The 21,926-nt window shown below is 39.7% G+C and overlaps 1 protein-coding gene across 1 annotated transcript; it reads right to left on the bottom strand.

Moving 5' to 3' along the window:
- Nucleotides 1-1,215: 1,215 nt before the first annotated feature.
- LOC138189500 (uncharacterized) lies at nucleotides 1,216-6,711 on the bottom strand. The gene is made up of 4 exons (XM_069131520.1): nucleotides 5,847-6,711; nucleotides 2,986-5,072; nucleotides 2,210-2,894; nucleotides 1,216-1,910 (listed from the first exon to the last, which is right to left on the bottom strand). The coding sequence occupies exons 1-4, from the start codon at nucleotides 6,709-6,711 to the stop codon at nucleotides 1,216-1,218; spliced, it is 4,332 nt and encodes a 1,443-aa protein (XP_068987621.1).
- Between the last annotated feature and the right edge of the window lie 15,215 nt (nucleotides 6,712-21,926).

Here is a 21,926-nt window from a genome sequence, read left to right as displayed (position 1 = left end):
TTGAATGTCGAGATCGATGTGTAGTGTTAAATAACCCATGGGCGGGTCTCGTGCGTAGTCACCTCCTCGTGGTGAGACCTGGTAATTGGCATCGTTTTCCAAAAATTAATCAGTCGATTAATCTTTGGAAAACGATACCAAGCCAAGAACTACGCAACAGTCCAGTTTGGATCAACAAAAGCCCCTAAGATCATTTTGGATGATCTACACTGGACTGCACTATTAATTTATAACATTTAAGCCATTAATTTAGAATATTTACGTCATGAATTTACAACAATAAGTCACAAATTCATAACATTTATGTAAATTCGGCCAATCGCGGGGAGGCGCAATCGCGAGGAGAGACGTCAACGGGAGTCGTAAATTCCCGTTACGATTATATTAATCGACACCACGAGTTGATCGATCCCCTGATTTCCGTTAAGATAATAGGGGTGATTAAGTTTATATAACACTGTGATTCACAGAATTATAAAATATATATTTCCAACACTTAAACTACACTGTTGAGTAGATACAAATCGTCAGTAACAACTTGTCGCACGAATATGAGATAGACACGAATAATAGAGCAAAGTTCGTACAGTCGAATTTCGTATGTTAATGGACGGGAGAGTTAGATGCTACACGTCGACGTTGTTTTTCTTTCTACTAATTGTCGCCCTTAGGCTAGCACGGGAGAAAGCTCGGTGTGGGTGTGCCCTTTGCATGAAGAACGCGGATTCGTTATTCACGTTGTTCGTCAGGAAAAGTGAGGGCAACGATCCGCGATGTCGATTGGCTGTGACCCATGCTGAAACCTGAAGGAGTGAGTCGGAGTCCTCCTACCAACGTGGTTCATAAATGACCTTGCACATGGGAAAACTCAGCCTGTTCTGTTAGACAGATGTTTGGTTTTTCCTAATGGGCGCGTACCCGCTTTCTCCGCATTTTTGATTGCGCCTAATAAACCCAAGGACCTCTCTAAAAAACCAGATGTGCGTCGCAAATATTTCTAGCCTTAAGAAAACTTTCAGGACGACGGATGGAATGCAGATACATGTGTACAGAATGCAAGAGCTAGTTATGGTCGGTCCTCAGGTTTATTGAGGGTCGAAATGACGTTACGCAGGCCGTCGGCTGGCCGGTCGCGAGAGATGCAGCGCAGATGTTTTAGGCGACGTAACATCCTCCCCCCGTTGAGAGGGCACCGATCAAATTCTGCCTGTGGAGTCAGGTGCGTCGTTTGTCCATTTCCTTCGCTCCGGGTTGATGCTCGGATTCATCTGTTTCTGGTTGAATGGGTAAGGGGACCAATCTTTTGACACCACGGTCTAGGATACTCGTTGCCGTCTGCACGGTAGCGGTCCGTATGATTCCGTCGGCTCCTGGATGGACTTTGATTACGCGGCCCAAAGGCCACTGCATGGATGGGACGTTATCCTCCCTGAGGATTACGACGGTGCCTTCACGGATGTCGTGTTTTCCCTTGTCCCATTTGTTGCGGCGGGTCAGCTCGTTGAGGTACTCTCGATTCCACCTGCTCCAGAAGTACTGCTTGATCTGGTGGATGCGCTGCCAACTAGATAGCCGGCCTGATGGAACTGTCCTGAAATCACGCTCCCGTAAACTCGTTAATGTATCGCCGATTAGAAAGTGACCGGGAGTGAGGACAGGGGGATCTTTCGGATCGGACGAGATGGGAGTCAGTGGACGTGAATTGAGAATTGCTTCAATCTCAATCACAAGGGTGTTAAGGTGTTCAAAGGTCAAGAGCTCCGTGCCGACGACGCGGATGAGGTGATGTTTGAACGATTTTACGGCGGCTTCCCATAAACCGCCAAAATGTGGTGAGTTTGGGGGTTGAAACGCCATTGTATCTGTCGGTCGGCGAGAAAATTCTGCACCTTTTCCTTGTGGTCGTCGGACTGTAATAGGGTTCGGAGTTCTTGTAATTCCCGATTAGCTCCGACGAAATTGGTGCCATTGTCGGTGAGGATGGTTGCGCAGTATCCTCTTCGGGAGATGAATCGGCGTAGAACGGCTAGGAATGCGTCGGTAGTTAGATCGCTGACTAACTCGATGTGGACGGCTTTTGTTGCTAGACATACGAATATGGCAACGTATACCTTGACTTTACTGCGGTTACGATTCCTTCTCTCTTTGATATAGAGCGGACCGCAGTAGTCGATTCCGACGTTCGTAAACGGGCGCGATTCGGTAATACGCGCCTCTGGTAAATCCCCCATCAAGTACTCTACTGGTGGAGGATTAGCTCTGCAGCAACGGACGCACCTTTTGATAGTGCGCCACACTTGGCTACGGCCGTCGATCGGCCAATAGCGTAGTCTCACGGCGTATAATGTAGCTTGTGTCCCTGTGTGGTGGTTGTTTCGATGTTCTTCGTTTATAATGATCTCGGTAATTGTCGATTTCGGCAAAATAATTGGATGCTTTTGCCTGAATGGGATAGCAGAGTTGGTCAGTCGTCCTCCGACGCGTAGTATCCCCTCTTCGTCGAGGAATGGATTTAGTGGCTGTAGTTTTCCTCCAACATCCTTGCTTCTATCTTTCTGCAGTATCCGAATCTCCGCTGCGAAGTGTCGGGATTGGATTATCTTGATCAATTTATTATGTGCGGTGGTTAATTCGTCCGTTGTTAGATGGGAGGATCGGTTCTGCTTATATTTCCATCGAAGACACCAAGAGACGACTCTTATTAGTCTTGTCCAGGATGAATATCCATGGAGGAGTGTGTTGTCGATGGTACTAGTTGTTAGACATATCGTCTTCTTTTGTTCTGGGAGTTCTCCCAGCGTCGTGGGTATCCAGATCGGCCAGTTTTCCTCTTGTTGTTTGAGCCATTCGGGTCCGTTTTTCCAGATGGTCGGGCGCAGAAATTCCTTGGGAGTCTGCCCGCGGGAGATGAGATCTGCTGGATTATCGTTGGTGGGCACATGACGCCAATCGTCGATGTTTTTTTTTCGTCTGGATCTCGGCTACGCGGTTCGCCACGAAGGTTTTCAACATGTGTGGCGAGGACTTGATCCACTGAAGCACTATAGTAGAATCCGTCCAATACACAGTGCGAGAAATCTTTATATTGAGGGACTTCTTTATCAAGGACATAAGTGAGGCGAGGAGTAATGCTCCGCTTAACTCGAGTCGTGGGATTGTCAACGATTTTAGTGGCGCGACCTTAGATCGAGCCGTGAGTATCTGAGTTTGTGTGTGTCCCTCCGGATTGGTGCTGCGTAGATAGACACATGCTCCGTATGCCCTTTCACTGGCGTCGCAGAAACCGTGCAGCTCTATATGATTAGCTGCCTTGATTATGGTTTTACGAGGGAACCGAATATCATTAAGCAAGGGTAGTTGGATATGATATCGATCCCATTCAGTATGCAACTCTGCTGGTAGGGATTCGTCCCAATCAATTTTTAATGCCCAGACGCGTTGAAGCAATATTTTTGCTTTGACAATCACTGGCGCGAGCAAACCAAGTGGATCATAGATTCGGGCTATCACCGAACTCATTGATCGTTTAGTGACTCGAGTGATGGTCGCTGTGGGTTCAACTGAGTAAAGGATTGCGTCTTCCTGAGAATCCCAATAAATGCCTAAGGTCTTCAACGTCTGTGACTCGCCCAATTGTAGCCTTCTATTGGTATCTCTTTCTGTTAGTCCTCGCAATATGTCCTTGTCATTGGATGCCCATTCCCGGATATGTAAGCCGGCCGATCTGAGAAGGTCTGTGAGTTCGTGTCTTACCGATAGTAATTCTTCTTTTGTGTCGGCTCCAGTGAGGGCATCGTCGACATAAAAATCGCGCTGCACAACCGCTGCTGCTCGCGGGAATCGATGTCCTTCGTCTTCTGCTAATTGTTTGAGGCATCGGAGGGCCAAGTATGGGGCAGCTGATAGTCCGAACGTCACGGTGTTAAGTTGATATGTATCGACCTCCCCGTTGGAATTACGCCATAGAATGAGTTGATATTTACGATCTTCTGGACGTACGAGGATTTGTCGATACATCTTCTCAATGTCACCCGTTAGAACATATTGATGCGACCGGAATCTCAATAGAATTTCAATTAGATCTTCCTGTAATTTAGGTCCTGTATGTAGCATGTCGTTGAGGGATACTCCGGTAGTGCTGATTGCTGATCCGTCGAAAACAACTCGAAGTTTCGTAGTATCACTCGATTCCTTTATCACGCCGTGATGAGGCAAATAATAACCGTTGGTTGTGGGAAGGTCAGGCGTGATCTTCGTCATATGACCCAAGTCTAGATACTCTTGGATCACCGCACTATACGCGGCTTCGAATTGCTTGTCGCGTTGGAATCGGCGATGGAGCGAGGCGAGTCTACTCATGGCAACGGACCTTGACGTCCCCAGCGTGGGAAGCTTCTCGTTGAATGGCAGGGCGACGACGTATCGCCCTTCCTTGTTGCGTTGGACATGGTTGCGGAAATGCTCCTCACATTGTAATTCCGCCTCTGAGAAATGCGTGGTAGGTGGTCCCTCATCGATTTCCCAAAAACGTGCGAGATCCGCTTGTAGGTCGGTGGTGGTGACGTGAAAGGAATGGATCCCCGCGCGAGCTGGCGGGCTCCCCCCGATAACCCAACCGAATCGAGTCTTTTGCAAACACAGCTCCGTATCGGTGGATTGGGATAGTTTGATCTGTCCGACACAAAAGGATGCTAAGGTTGGTCCCGAACTCAATAATATGTCGATCGGGCCTGGTCGATGAAATGCTGGGTCGGCTAATTTTATATTTTTGGGTAGCTGGATGACGGACCTATCGATTGGTTGATCTGGAACGACTGCCGATATTATTGGGATTACTAAGAACGTTACTATGCGTTTATATTTGCCATCCATAGAAACAATGGTGGCCGTGATCTGGCTCTTGGCAATTGTCGTCAAATCATCGAGGGTGCCGATTGGGACTGAACATCTCCTTCGTTTCATACCGAGGGATTTTGCGAATTTCTCACTCATGAAATTCATACTAGATCCGGTATCTAGCAATGCTCTGGCTCGGATTGGTGAGGCCCTTTTGTCTAGCACATCGATCTGTGCTGTGACCAGTAGATCGTGATGTAGTATGCCGTTTGGAGATGTATTTTCCCATTCGGTCCACCCTTTTGTAGTTTGTTGAGCTAGTCAGTTTAGCTCGGGTTGGGACTTGGATAAGGTGTGTATGGCGGTGCCCTTGGTCCGTGGGGAGCTTGACTCAGGAACTTTCGAGTCTTTAGGAGCCGAATATGTATGCTTCCGGGATGATTCGGTTGTCCGTCTGGACTTATGATACGAACGTGACTTCGATGATCCCGGGGGGGATTGTCTCTTAGATCGTTTATGCGATGAACGACTGCCCGGCGACCGACCGCTCGATGAACGACTGCGCGACGACCGACCGCTCGACGACCGACCGCTCGATGACCGACCGCTCGATGACCGACCGCTAGACGACCGACTGCTGGACGACCGATTGCTAGATGACTGACTACTCGACGAACGTGGAATTATCTGCGTTTGCTCTCGGTGTAGGTAGGTGTTGTGTCGTTGCCCGCAGGTATGACACGAACCCGCTGTGCACTGTGTCAGCGAATGTCCGCTGCCTAGGCAGTTTATACATAACGCTGCCCCTTTTACGATTTGAAAGCGTTCTACCGCCGATTTGGCTTTGAAGACCTTACAATGTCTGAGTACGTGGGGTCCGCTGCAGGTCGGGCACACTAATGTCTTGCTGGTTGTGGCAAAGGTTCGGCCGCGCGGTACGTTTTGTCGATGACGATGTTTTTTGTGGGTTGATCCTTTCGTTTCCTTTGATTTAGAAAGGAGTTGATTACCGTTTGCCCGTGTTTTCAGAAATTCCATCAGATGTTGATAGGAAGGCACGTCTTGGTTTGGCAACGTGCGCTGCCATTTACGCATGCTGGACGAAGGTAATTTCGATGCAAGCAACTCGATAATCACTATATCTGATGTTACAGGCTGCCCTAATTTTTCGAGCGCTTTCAAATTTACGCTGACGGTTTCCAGCAAATCTTCAATGGCTTCTGGAGTTTCCCTTTTTATTTCGGGATAACTGCGCAGTAATTCCCAATGACGCATACAGATCCGGAGGGCACAATTAAATTTCTCCTTCAGTGTGTTGAGCGCGATGGGATAGTTGGCCTCTGTGAGTTCTAAGGATTGTATGCTCCGTGCGGCCCGTCCAGTTATAGAGGAGCGTAGATGTTGAAACCTTTGGACGTTAGTTAAGTTCTCATTGCGATCCACTGTGGATAAGAACGTGTCGTAGAAATAGGTCCAGTTCTCGAGGGCACCGTCGAATTGAGGTAAACGGACCTCTGGCAAAGTGATTGGTCTCGTCTCCGGTTTCACGCATGGATCGCGGGTCTTTGTTGGCGAAGGGGTTACTGATGGTAGTCGGTCGAAGAGGTCCATGATCTGTACGTCAATCCTATGACGCTCTCGCATTAAAGAATCTGCACGAGCTATTTCCCCCTCATCTAACACTTCTAATTCCTCTTGCACCGCGCAGATTTTTCGCCAATTTTCGTCGAACGAATTACGGCAAGCTGTTAGATAGTTTTTGTCTACCCGTTCAGACTCTTCATATTCCTCGAGTTGACGCTTCGTGGTTGCAAATCGGCTGACTAAGGCACTTCGTCTACGCCGCAACGTGCTGATCGATTCAGCTTGAGCCATATTTGAATTTAATAATCGGAATGGGCTTACCTTAATCAAATGGACGTTGATCTAGGAATGGGTAGCTACTCGTTACAGTGCGGTGTGGGCTCGCGTATGTGCTGAGCGATGAAGGAGTTCCTTTCCGAGGGCAGCTCCTTTGGTTAGTTGCTTAAGTCGTTGGAATGTGGATTTCACGCGACACTGTATAGTCACGGGTCAACGCACTTTTTAATGGCGCAAAATCCGGCTCGAAGGACCATGTAAATTCGGCCAATCGCGGGGAGACGCAATCGCGAGGAGAGACGTCAACGGGAGTCGTAAATTCCCGTTATGATTATATTAATCGACATCACGAGTTGATCGATCCCCTGATTTCCGTTAAGATAATAGGGGTGATTAAGTTTATATAACACTGTGATTCACAGAATTATAAAATATATATTTCCAACACTTAAACTACACTGTTGAGTAGATACAAATCGTCAGTAACAACTTGTCGCACGAATATGAGATAGACACGAATAATAGAGCAAAGTTCGTACAGTCGAATTTCGTATGTTAGTGGACGGGAGAGTTAGATGCTACACGTCGACGTTGTTTTTCTTTCTACTAATTGTCGTCCTTAGGCTAGCACGGAATAAAGCTCGGTGTGGGTGTGCCCTTTGCATGAAGAACGCGGATTCGTTATTCACGTTGTTCGTCAGGAAAAGTGAGGGCAACGATCCGCGATGTCGATTGGCTGTGACCCATGCTGAAACCTGAAGGAGTGAGTCGGAGTCCTCCTACCAACGTGGTTCATAAATGACCTTGCACATGGAAAACTCAGCCTGTTCTGTTAGACAGATGTTTGGTTTTTCCTAATGGGCGCGTACCCGCTTTCTCCGCATTTTTGATTGCGCCTAATAAACCCAAGGACCTCTCTAAAAAACCAGATGTGCGTCGCAAATATTTCTAGCCTTAAGAAAACTTTCAGGACGACGGATGGAATGCAGATACATGTGTACAGAATGCAAGAGAAAGTTATGGTCGGTCCTCAGGTTTATTGAGGGTCGAAATGACGTTACACAGGCCGGCGGCTGGCCGGTCGCGAGAGATGCAGCGCAGATGTTTTAGGCGACGTAACAATTTAAGCTATTAATTTTTACATTTATACCATTAATTCCTAACATTCAAACTATTAATTTATAACACTTAAGCTATTAATTTATAACATTTAAGCAAATAATTAACAACGATTAAACTATTCATTTATAACAATTGAAACATTAATTGGCACATTTAAAACATTAATTTATAAGAATCAAACCATTCCTCGGGGAATCAGTAAGTCTCGCGCTAATAGCCCAATACATCGATAGATTTAACGAAGAAATACGTAACCGCGATTACAGCCAATTAGATCATATTATTTGCTACATAATTAATAACTGTATCACGTACAGCGATGCAGACGGTATTGAAGAAATAAAGCCATTTTATGTTACAACTATAACGAGTAAATTTAATCGTTTAACTTGTGAAGAATTAAAAAGGTACCTGACTTCTAAATAAGCATTAAATAAGAATCTTAAATATCGCAAACAGTGATGTAGGTGTTACTCAAGAAAAAAGAACGTTTTATTTTTTAATTAGCACGAGTAAATGAACGAATATCGATAATATAATATAACGCTTAATATGAATTTTATCTGTCTGATTATTTAATAGCTTAACTTATTTCACAGTAACGTCATCGACTGCACTTAGGCTCTTTTCCCTTTTTGTCCAAACTAATCGATAGTCGAAAACTAGTATCATGTAGGTGTGAATATAGTCTTAGTTTGTAGAAACTATTAAAATGATAAAACTGGATATCGTATTAAATCGTAAAAGATGCCAATTTACGATAAAAATTAAGAAATCGTTCAATTTGATTTTGTTACAATGGAAAAACCGTCTCCTGCTATGTCAAAAAATCGTTACCGTTTGATTAACAAACCGACGCCTTGTTAAGTTATATAAGGAACACGGAAGTCGCGCTCGAGCTCTTTTGTGCCTGAAATTCCGGAGAGTGAACATCGAAGAAGAACATAAATATCAGGTAAGTAAGAAAAAATATCAAACAACAACATTGTAACTAGTAATTTATAACGTCTAAAGCATTAATTTACAACACTTAAGCTATTCATTTATAACATTCAAGCCATTAATTTATAACATTTAAGGAATTAATTTATAACGTCTAAACTATTAATTTATAACATTCATGCTATTAATTTATAACATTTAAGCCATTAATTTCTAACTTTTGAACTGTTATTTTATACATTTAGCCATTAATTTATAACATTTAAACTATTAATTTATATCATCTAAGCCATTAAATTATAACATTCAAGCTATTAATTTATAACATTTAAACTGTTAATTTATAACATTTAAACCATTAATTTACAGCATTTAAAGTGATATTTTATACATTTAAGCCATTAATTTATAACATTTAAGCAATTAATTGACAACATCTGAGCCACTAATTTAAAACATTTAAACTGTTGTTTTATACATTTAAGCTATAATTTTATAACATTTAAGCTATTAATTAACAACATCTAAGCCATTAATTTACAACATTTAAAGTGTTATTTTATACATTTAAGCTATTAATTTATAACATTTAAGCTATTAATTTATAACATTTAAGCCATTAATTTCTAACTTTTGAACAGTTATTTTATACATTTAGCCATTAATTTATGACATTTAAACTATTAATTTATATCATCTAAGCCATTAAATTATAACATTCAAGCTATTAATTTATAACATTTAAACTGTTAATTTATAACATTTAAACCATTAATTTACAGCATTTAAAGTGTTATTTTATACATTTAAGCCATTAATTTATAACATTTAAGCTATTAATTTATAACATTTAAGCCATTAATTTCTAACATTTAAGCAATTAATTGACAACATCTGAGCCACTAATTTACAACATTTAAACTGTTGTTTTATACATTTAAGCTATTATTTTATAACATTTAAGCTATTAATTAACAACATCTAAGCCATTAATTTACAACATTTAAAGTGTTATTTTATACATTTAAGCTATTAATTTATAACATTTAAGCTATTAATTTATAACATTTAAGCCATTAATTTCTAACTTTTGAACTGTTATTTTATACATTTAGCCATTAATTTATAACATTTAAACTATTAATTTATATCATCTAAGCCATTAAGTTATAACATTTAAGCTATTAATTTACAACATCTAAGCCACTAATTTACAATATTTAAACTATTAATTTATATCATCTAAGCCATTAATTTATAATATTTAAGCCATTAATCTAAAACAATTCCTCCATTAATTCTTAACAACTATACCAATAATTTATAACCATATTCTCCCATTAATTCAAAGTAATTGTGCTCTTAATTTATAACAGTTGTACCATTAATCGGAAGCAACTCTACATTCATTGATTTAAATCAGTACCATCAATGTGAGTGAATTAATGATTTATATTGTATTATTTTATTAACGAAATCTTTCAGGTCTCTGGATTGCTATTTTATTTCTATATAGCATTATTTTTTAATTTTAAATACAGTACTTAATTTCTCATTTCACTATTTTGTATAAAAGCAGTGGTACCGCAGAGTGTAATTTTAAGATGTAATTTTCCATGTCTGCTAAAAACCAAGGAAACAACACCATATTCATGGAATCAAGGAAGCAAGTGTAGTTTAACCGAAGGCAACGACATCTTATCTGTAGCTGCACATGAGTCATAGGACATTTCAAATAGTGTTGTTGTTTTGCCTCGGAGTACCAAAACCGTTAGATTACAAGTAATTTAAAAACAAATAAACTCCGGACAAAACAATGCCGCCGCTACAATGTCGCTTTATTATAAAATAATTTTACATCTCTGTTACGTCGCCTAAAACATCTGCGCTGCAGCTCTCGCGACCGGCCAGCCGACGGCCTGCGTAACGTCATTTCGACCCTCAATAAACCTGAGGACCAACCATAACTTTCTCTTGCATTGTGTACACATGTATCTGCATTCCATCCGTCGTCCTGAAAGCTTTCTTAAGGCTAGAAATATTTGCGACTCACATCTGGTTTTTAGAGAGGTCCTTGGGTTTATTAGGCGCAATTAAAAACACGGAGAAAGCGGGTACGCGCCCATTAGGAAAAATCGAACATCTGTCTAATAGAACAGGCTGGGTTTTCCCATGCACAAGGTCACTCACGAACCACGTTGGTCGGAGGTTTCCTACTCGTCACTTCTCCTACGACTCTCGGAGAGTCAAGTCGCAGACTTCTCCTGCTACATCAGGAGGGTCAAGTCAACTTACTTCTTCTACATACGACAACGTCGAATTCTAACATCAAAATCTAGTGTCTATCAAGTATCCTCTAGTGCTACGTCCACTAACATACGAAATTCGATTGTACGAACCTTGCTCTATTAGTCATATCTATCTCATATTCTTGCGACAAGGTGTTATCGACGATTTGTATCTACTCAACAGTGTAGTTTAAGTGTTGGAAATATATATTTTATAATTCTGTGAATCACAGTGTTATATAAACTTAATCACCCCTATTATCTTAACGGAAATCAGGGGATCGATCAACTCGTGGTGTCGATTAGTATAATCGTAACGGGAATTTACGACTCCCGTTGACGTCTCTCCTCGCGATTGCGTCTCCCCGCGATTGGTCGAAATAACAATCTCTGCTTCCAATGCGTAAAAACTCATATGTAAATGGGACCCGAGCGTAGTTACCTCCTCGTGGTGGGTCCCGGTAATTGGTATCGTTTTCCAAATAATAATACACCAAGTACTATTTCGAATATTAGTATTATTATTCGAAAACGATATCAAGCTAAAAACTACTTGAATATAGTCTGGTCTTGATCACCCAAAATAGTTTTGGTGATCTAAACTGAACTAATACCCCCCCGCGTGGGCAACGTGGGACATCGTGGGACATCGCAGGACACCGTGGGATGCGAGCGTATTAGCTTTAATTAATCATAAGATAGATACCTATGTTATGTACATTGTAAGCTCATTCTGTACAAAGATATTTATCTATCTTGGAACGACAAATAAAGATCTCGTCTCTCTTGATCCCCTCGCTTACCATACTGGAAAAATTGTTCCCACGATATATCGGTTCGCGATCACTCAGTTCTTTCAAACTGTCGCGTGATGTACTCGCTCGTGTGTATTTCGGGTGCGTGCGGGTCAATGTGCTCTAGACAACTCTTCGGATTCGTAAGTTGCCCAAGGACAGCTCTGTCTTGGTGACTGCTCAACGTTTGCATCGGATCACGGAAGTTGTCGTCGTGCCGGTGATGCTTGCTAATCTGTTGGGGATTCAGTCGTGGATCTGCAGTCCTGTCCGATTGGTACTACGGTACTCGGTCAGGGACCAGCAATTTCACGTCCTCCGTAATCCTGTTCGGCCCCGCGGGAGTGGACCACACTGTTCAGTTGAGGTATTGCCTTCGTAATCCTGTTCAGCGGTCCCTCCCCGGGTTCCACGTGTTCAGTTGGAGTGTGTCAAGTTGCTGGCCTATGTGCTGGATCCACGGCTGAATTACTAGTGGATCACTGGCATCATCTGTCGGCGCCATCGACCGCGACTCGTGTAAGTTTCGAACGGCGAAACAGGAATCGAGTTACGGCCAATTCTTGGGCTTTCCGTTGAACCTCGGGGTTATCTCGTGTACGGGGGTACGTCGCGGAGGTTTGTTAGTTCTTTCGAGAGATCGCGATCTCGTCCGTTTCGGGACAGTGTCAGTAGCTTCATCTTCTTCTTTTCGCTCCAAGTTAGATAAATGTGTCTTTGATACCGAATGTTGCCAGTAGGGATGCGAATTATTGTATATTTGTACTGATCGATGTAATCGTTGTGTGGGAGATAGATGATGCGTTACGTATGCCTTGTTCTACGTTTGTAAAGATTCATGTTAGCGCTGCGTTGGAGATATGTGTTTCGCAGTTAGACTACGAAACAACTATTTCTTTACGCAGGCCCATGGTCAAGTAGTGTCAAAACTGGACATTCTGCCAATAGGTTGAATGTCGAGATCGATGTGTAGTGTTAAATAACCCATGGGCGGGTTTCGTGCGTAGTCACCTCCTCGTGGTGAGACCTGGTAATTGGCATCATTTTCCAAAAATTAATCAGTCGATTAATCTTTGGAAAACGATACCAAGCCAAGAACTACGCAACAGTCCAGTTTGGATCACCAAAAGCCCCTAAGATCATTTTGGATGGTCTACACTGGACTGCACTATTAATTTATAACATTTAAGCCATTAATTTACAATATTTACGTCATGAATTTACAACAATAAGTCATAAATTCATAACATTTAAGCTATTAATTTTTACATTTATACCATTAATTCCTAACATTCAAACTATTAATTTATAACACTTAAGCTATTAATTTATAACATTTAAGCAAATAATTAACGACGATTAAACTATTAATTTATAACAATTGAAACATTAATTGGCACATTTAAAACATTAATTTATAAGAATCAAACCATTCCTCGAGGAATCAGTAAGTCTCGCGCTAATAGCCCAATACATCGATACATTAGCGAAGAAATACGTAACCGCGATTACAGCCAATTAGATCATATTATTTGCTACATAATTAATAACTGTATCACGTACAGCGATGCAGGCGGTATTGAAGAAATAAAGCCATTTTATGTTACAACTATAACGAGTAAATTTAATCGTTTAACTTGTGAAGAATTAAAAAGGTACCTGACTTCTAAATAAGCATTAAATAAGAATCTTAAATATCGCAAACAGTGATGTAGGTGTTACTCAAGAAAAAAGAACGTTTTATTTTTTAATTAGCACGAGTAAATGAACGAATATCGATAATATAATATAACGCTTAATATGAATTTTATCTGTCTGATTATTTAATAGCTTAACTTATTTCACAGTAACGTCATCGACTGCACTTAGGCTCTTTTCCCTTTTTGTCCAAACTAATCGATAGTCGAAAACTAGTATCATGTAGGTGTGAATATAGTCTTAGTTTGTAGAAACTATTAAAATGATAAAAATGGATATCGTATTAAATCGTAAAAGATGCCAATTTACGATAAAAATTAAGAAATCGTTCAATTTGATTTTGTTACAATGGAAAAACCGTCTCCTGCTATGTCAAAAAATCGTTACCGTTTGATTAACAAACCGACGCCTTGTTATGTTATATAAGGAACACGGAGGTCGCGCGCGAGCTCTTTTGTGCCTGAAATTCCGGAGAGTGAACATCGAAGAAGAACATAAATATCAGGTAAGTAAGAAAAAATATCAAACAACAACATTGTAACTAGTAATTTATAACGTCTAAACCATTAATTTACAACACTTAAGCTATTAATTTATAACATTCAAGCCATTAATTTATAACATTTAAGGAATTAATTTATAACGTCTAAACTATTAATTTATAACATTTATGCTATTAATTTATAACATTTAAACCATTAATTTACAGCATTTAAAGTGGTATTTTATACATTTAAGCCATTAATTTATAACATTTAAGCAATTAATTTATAACATTTAAACTATTAATTTCTAACATTTAATCCATTAATTTCTAACATTCAAGCAATTAATTGACAACATCTGAGCAACTAATTTACAACATTTAAACTGTTGTTTTATACATTTAAGCTATTATTTTATAACATTTAAGCTATTAATTAACAACATCTAAGCCACTAATTTAAAACATTTAAAGTGTTATTTTATACATTTAAGCTATTAATTTATAACATTTAAGCTATTAATTTATAACATTTAAGCCATTAATTTCTAACTTTTGAACTGTTATTTTATACATTTAGCCATTAATTTATAACATTTAAACTATTAATTTATATCATCTAAGCCATTAAATTATAACATTTAAGCTATTAATTTACAACATCTAAGCCACTAATTTACAATATTTAAACTATTAATTTATATCATCTAAGCCATTAATTTATAATATTTAAGCCATTAATCTAAAACAATTCCTCCATTAATTCTTAACAACTATACCAATAATTTATAACCATATTCTCCCATTAATTCAAAGTAATTGTGCTCTTAATTTATAACAGTTGTACCATTAATCGGAAGCAACTCTACATTCATTGATTTAAATCAGTACCATCAATGTGAGTGAATTAATGATTTATATTGTATTATTTTATTAACGAAATCTTTCAGGTCCCTGGATTGCTATTTTATTTCTATATAGCATTATTTTTTAATTTTAAATACAGTACTTAATTTCTCATTTCACTATTTTGTATAAAAGCAGTGGTAACGCAGAGTGTAATTTTAAGATGTAATTTTCCATGTCTGCTAAAAACCAAGGAAACAACACCATATTCATGGAATCAAGGAAGCAAGTGTAGTTTAACCGAAGGCAACGACATCTTATCTGTAGCTGCACATGAGTCATAGGACATTTCAAATAGTGTTGTTGTTTTGCCTCGGAGTACCAATACCGTTAGATTACAAGTAATTTAAAAACAAATAAACTCCGGACAAAACAATGCCGCCGCTACAATGTCGCTTTATTATAAAATAATTTTACATCTCTGCTTCCAATGCGTAAAAACTCATATGTAAATGGGACCCGAGCGTAGTTACCTCCTCGTGGTGGGTCCCGGTAATTGGTATCGTTTTCCAAATAATAAGACACCAAGTACTATTTCGAATATTAGTATTATTATTCGAAAACGATATCAAGCTAAAAACTACTTGAATATAGTCTGGTCTTGATCACCCAAAATAGTTTTGGTGATCTAAACTGGACTAATACCCCCCCGCGGGGGCAACGTGGGACATCGTGGGACATCGCAGGACACCGTGGGATGCGAGCGTATTAGCTTTAATTAATCATAAGATAGATACCTATGTTATGTACATTGTAAGCTCATTCTGTACAAAGATACTTATCTATCTTGGAACGACAAATAAAGATCTCGTCTCTCTTGATCCCCTCGCGTACCATACTGGAAAAATTGTTCCCACGATATATCGGTTCGCGATCACTCAGTTCTTTCAAACTGTCGCGTGGCGTACTCGCTCGCGTGTATTTCGGGTGCGTGCGGGTCAATGTGCTCTAGACAACTCTTCGGATTCGTAAGTCGCCCAAGGACAGCTCTGTCTTGGTGACTGCTCAACGTTTGCATCGGATCACGGGAGTTGTCGTCGTGCCGGTGATGCTTGCTAATCTGTTGGGGATTCAGTCGTGGATCTGCAGTCCTGTCCGATTGGTACTTCGGTACTCGGTCAGGGACCAGCAATTTCACGTCCTCCGTAATCCTGTTCGGCCCCGCGGGAGTGGACCCCACTGTTCAGTTGAGGTATTGCCTTCGTAATCCTGTTCAGCGGTCCCTCCCCGTGAGTGGACCCCACTGTTCAGTTGGGGCCTCGGGCCTTGGTAATCCTGTTCAGCGGTCCCTCCCTGTGAGTGGACCCCACTGTACAGTTGGGGCCTCTTGCCTTCGTAATCCTGTTCAGCGGTCCCTCCCCGGGTTCCACTTGTTCAGTTGGAGTGTGTCAAGTTGCTGGCCTATGTGCTGGATCCACGGCTGAATTACTAATGGATCACTGGCATCATCTGTCGGCGCCATCGACCGCGACTCGTGTAAGTTTCGAACGGCGAAACAGGAATCGAGTTACGGCCAATTCTTGGGCTTTCCGTTGAACCTCGGGGTTATCTCGTGTACGGGGGTACGTCGCGTAGGTTTGTTAGTTCTTTCGAGAGATCGCGATCTCGTCCGTTTCGGGACAGTGTCAGTAGCTTCATCTTCTTCTTTTCGCTCCAAGTTAGATAAATGTGTCTTTGATACCGAATGTTGCCAGTAGGGATGCGAATTATTGTATATTTGTACTGATCGATGTAATCGTTGTGTGGGAGATAGATGATGCGTTACGTATGCCTTGTTCTACGTTTGTAAAGGTTCATGTTAGCGCTGCGTAGGGAGATATGTGTTTCGCAGTTAGACTACGAAACAACTATTTCTTTACGCAGGCCCATGGTCAAGTAGTGTCAAAACTGGACATTCTGCCAATAGATTGAATGTCGAGATCGATGTGTAGTGTTAAATAACCCATGGGCGGGTCTCGTGCGTAGTCACCTCCTCGTGGTGAGACCTGGTAATTGGCATCGTTTTCCAAAAATTAATCAGTCGATTAATCTTTGGAAGACGATACCAAGCCAAGAACTACGCAACAGTCCAGTTTGGATCACCAAAAGCCCCTAAGATCATTTTGGATGGTCTACACTGGACTGCACTATTAATTTATAACATTTAAGCCATTAATTTACAATATTTACGTCATGAATTTACAACAATAAGTCATAAATTCATAACATTTAAGCTATTAATTTTTACATTTATACCATTAATTCCTAACATTCAAACTATTAATTTATAACACTTAAGCTATTAATTTATAACATTTAAGCAAATAATTAACGACGATTAAACTATTAATTTATAACAATTGAAACATTAATTGGCACATTTAAAACATTAATTTATAAGAATCAAACCATTCCTCGAGGAATCAGTAAGTCTCGCGCTAATAGCCCAATACATCGATACATTAGCGAAGAAATACGTAACCGCGATTACAGCCAATTAGATCATATTATTTGCTACATAATTAATAACTGTATCACGTACAGCGATGCAGGCGGTATTGAAGAAATAAAGCCATTTTATGTTACAACTATAACGAGTAAATTTAATCGTTTAACTTGTGAAGAATTAAAAAGGTACCTGACTTCTAAATAAGCATTAAATAAGAATCTTAAATATCGCAAACAGTGATGTAGGTGTTACTCAAGAAAAAAGAACGTTTTATTTTTTAATTAGCACGAGTAAATGAACGAATATCGATAATATAATATAACGCTTAATATGAATTTTATTTGTCTGATTATTTAATAGCTTAACTTATTTCACAGTAACGTCATCGACTGCACTTAGGCTCTTTTCCCTTTTTGTCCAAACTAATCGATAGTCGAAAACTAGTATCATGTAGGTGTGAATATAGTCTCAGTTTGTAGAAACTATTAAAATGATAAAAATGGATATCGTATTAAATCGTAAAAGATGCCAATTTACGATAAAAATTAAGAAATCGTTCAATTTGATTTTGTTACAATGGAAAAACCGTCTCCTGCTATGTCAAAAAATCGTTACCGTTTGATTAACAAACCGACGCCTTGTTATGTTATATAAGGAACACGGAGGTCGCGCGCGAGCTCTTTTGTGCCTGAAATTCCGGAGAGTGAACATCGAAGAAGAACATAAATATCAGGTAAGTAAGAAAAAATATCAAACAACAACATTGTAACTAGTAATTTATAACGTCTAAACCATTAATTTACAACACTTAAGCTATTAATTTATAACATTCAAGCCATTAATTTATAACATTTAAGGAATTAATTTATAACGTCTAAACTATTAATTTATAACATTTATGCTATTAATTTATAACATTTAAGCCATTAATTTACAGCATTTAAAGTGTTATTTTATACATTTGTCGGGTTAATCGGGTTTGTTGGGTTGGTGCTGGTTCTTGGGGCGTCTTGCGTTTCTTCATTAGGATTAGCCATTATAGTTGTTCAAAGGTTTATATTTACAGTAATATGTACAGGAGTTGATTAAACAAGGTTTAACTGTATAACGTAAAGTCACTCTTAAATAAACAATGTTCTCGGGTTTAACGAATCCACGGTCAACGGGACAACTTTTGAACATTTAGTTATAAGCTTTCTTGAAAAGACGTTTGCTATGACGTTCGGTATCTTTTAGACTAATCGTTTGACGTTGTGTATCAACTCTCCAAGGTGATCATACAAATAGAAGACTGACACGATCACACTTGTCAATTGCATATTGATCAGGGTTATCAACAAAATTCCAGGCACCGTTACTAGGCTCGCGTAGAGCCGTTATTGCTCCCGCCTCGGGACTTGTTAATACAACGTGTGTCCCTCAACATTAGTACTTCTACGTTCATCCCGAGACCGTGGCTACGTTCGGTGACCGGCAGTGTCACCTCAACCTCAAGTCCACTGTTATAATACTATATTGAACAGGTTAAACAAACAGTTTAACCGAAAGTATTGGGAATCTTCCCAAAATTCCAAAAGAAAGGCCCGCTATCCCTACATCTCCGACACGGCCATCCTGACAATCACCCGTCCTCGGGTGCATCTAAAATATTCGATTTTCTTAACATTAGACTTAACACAATTGACATTTTACAATCTAACTAAATATTCCAACTAGTCAAGGGCCCAGTTCAACAACAAAGATTCCGATGAAATGCTCTTTAATAAATCGAAACACAACAATCAGTAACATTACAATTTCATCCAAAGTGCTAGTTGCATCCTGTGAACCACCAGTCATCAGTTTATTCAATCTAACACCTTTTCACACCTCAATACTACTGGTCGTACATGGTCGTACACACTAAAGTACACACTAAATTTCATCACATTACCACAATGGGCGCTCATGAGAACATTGAACTTCGTTCTCATCACCACACTGGATGCACATGAGAACACTGAACTTCGTTATGAATATTGTTCATAACGTACGAGGAAACACTATGCTAGATGTTATGGTCATAGTGTTAATTCTCCTCAAAAATCGATACTAGATACTATGAACATAATACATTGTGTACGAGGAAACACTATGCTAGATGTTATGGTCATAGTGTTAATGTTCCTCCTGGATCGGTGTACTCAAACTGTCATTGTCACTTCCATCACCATCACTACAGATATCCAACTCAGCAGGAATGCAACTATCTGGCATTTTCCTTAACTTATCATGACTGTACTTGCATGATCGTTTACCATCCAACGTCTTTAAAACGTACCTGTTTCCTTCTAAAATCTCTGCTATTACAAATGGGCCCCTAAACTTTGGATCCAATTTGGTTTGATTTCTCTCTTCGTTTTTGCGCAACACAAAATCTCCAAGATTAAATCTAACTACCTTAGCCTTAGTTTTATCATATCTTTCTTTATCGTACTTAGCGTTAATCTCAATGTTCTTTATAGCTTGCTGTCTTACATCGGAGATAACTATTTCTCTTTCTTCCATATTATCAGGCAACAACAAACCGAAGGGTCTTGCTGCTTTGCCGATCAATAACTCTAATGGACTTGATTTTGTCACACGATTGGTAGTGCAATTCAAAGCTAATTGTATTTCACCAATCGCATCTTGCCACGTGCGGCCGGTCGTCTCCACTGTAGTGAACATGTTTTTCAAAGTACCCATAACACGCTCCACCTGCCCGTTAGCTCTACTGGCACCGGTTGCTATCAAGTGTAGTTTAATTTGTTTTTCACTACAAAAATCTTTGAACTCTTTACCAGTAAAGCATCTACCTTGATCCGCTATTACTCGGCAAGGACTCCCGAACAAGAATATAGCTGACTTGAGTGCTTTAACAGTACTAAAGGAATCCAACTTACGCGTATGGTGCAAAAATACAAATTTAGTAAAAGCATCAATCAAAACAATAACATATTCTTTCAAGTCACTCTTTCCACTTAACTTGCCCGTAATATCCATGTGAACCGTATGCCAAGGTATGCTGATTTTAGGTATTGGATATAGTTCAGCTTGAACTTTACCTGAACTCGTCTTGGAAACCTGACAAGCATGACAGTTCTCCACGAATTTACGAACATATTTCGCCATTCCTTCAAACCAGTAATACTCATACAGCTTTTCAAGCGTTTTATCCCAACCTAAATGCATAATTGACTGATGCACATGATTAATTACGGACCACCTAAAACCTCTTGGGACAATAGGCAAACTGAGAGTCCTGCCTTTTCTTTGTATTTTGCGGTAAAGGGTACCAGACCGTAATTCGTACGTACTTGCAATATCCTCCGCGAGTTCATCATTTTGTAACTTAGTAACAATTTCCGAAATTTGAGGATCGCGACGCTGTTCCGCTAACAACCATCCTTTAGAAATTTCAGTCAGATTAATTTCCTTTTCTTTAATTTTGTTAATTTCTACACGATCAATATCTATAGGATTCCGCGAAAAGAAATCTACATGAGCCATTCGTTTTCCTTCCCGATACATAATGTTAAAATTAAAGGTTTGTAAATACGCCCACCACCTGTGAACCCTGTCATTTAAATTTACTTTATTGCTGGACGCCTTCAAAGAATTACAATTCGTTACAACAAGGAACTCTCGTCCATGCAAATAGTGTCGGAAATGTTTAATAGCGTTAACTACTGCTAACGTCTCCAACTCATACTAATGATATCTGGATTCAACAGGACTAGTTCTTTTGCTATAATATTCCACTACTCTGTTTTTCCCTTCAACTTTCTGCATCAAAATAGCCCCGTATCCATCCAGACTGGCATCGGTATGTAATTCTATAGGATATTTAGGATCAAATATCATCAACACTGGTTCATCGGTGAGAATTGATATTATTCTTTGTCTTATCTTTTCGTGCCTATCCGTCCAGCTTATATTTTTATTACTAGAAGTAAGTGCATATAAAGGCTTCATTATTTGTGAGAATTTTGGAACAAATTTTCGAAAATAAGAAGCCAAACCAATAAACTGCCTGAGCTGCGTAACGGTCGTCGGTGCGGATAAAGAACTCAAGGCTTGTATTTTACCCGGGTTGGGGCGAACTTCACCGTTGTGAATAACATAACCCAAATAGAGAACCGAAGTTTTTAGAAAAGAGCATTTAGAGAAATTAAAAGAAAATCCAGCGTTCACAAGGGTGTTCAATACAATATCTAATCTTTCTAAAGCCTGGTCAACCGAATCAGCGGTAATTAGTACATCATCCAAATATACAACTACGTACGAATAAGCAAGATCTCCTAAGGCCTTAAAAATTGCTCTCTGAAAGACGGACGGTGCATTTTTCAACCCAAACGGCATTGTTATGTATTCGTATTGCCCGTCTGGAGTAACAAACGCTGTATACTCCGTGGAATTTGGATGAATAGGAATTTGATGAAACCCACTAGCCATATCCAAGGAAATAAAGTACTTAGCTTTCTGCAATCTCGCGATTTGATCCGCTATTAGAGGTAAAGGAAACCGATCCGCAACCGTGTTTTTAT

The sequence above is a fragment of the Bombus flavifrons genome, unplaced genomic scaffold (assembly GCF_040668555.2).
Source record: "Bombus flavifrons isolate JBK064 unplaced genomic scaffold, iyBomFlav1_principal scaffold0095, whole genome shotgun sequence".
Classification (NCBI taxonomy): domain Eukaryota; kingdom Metazoa; phylum Arthropoda; class Insecta; order Hymenoptera; family Apidae; genus Bombus; species Bombus flavifrons.
Note: the sequence above shows the minus strand (reverse complement) of the source record. Positions and strands in the feature narration are given on the sequence as shown.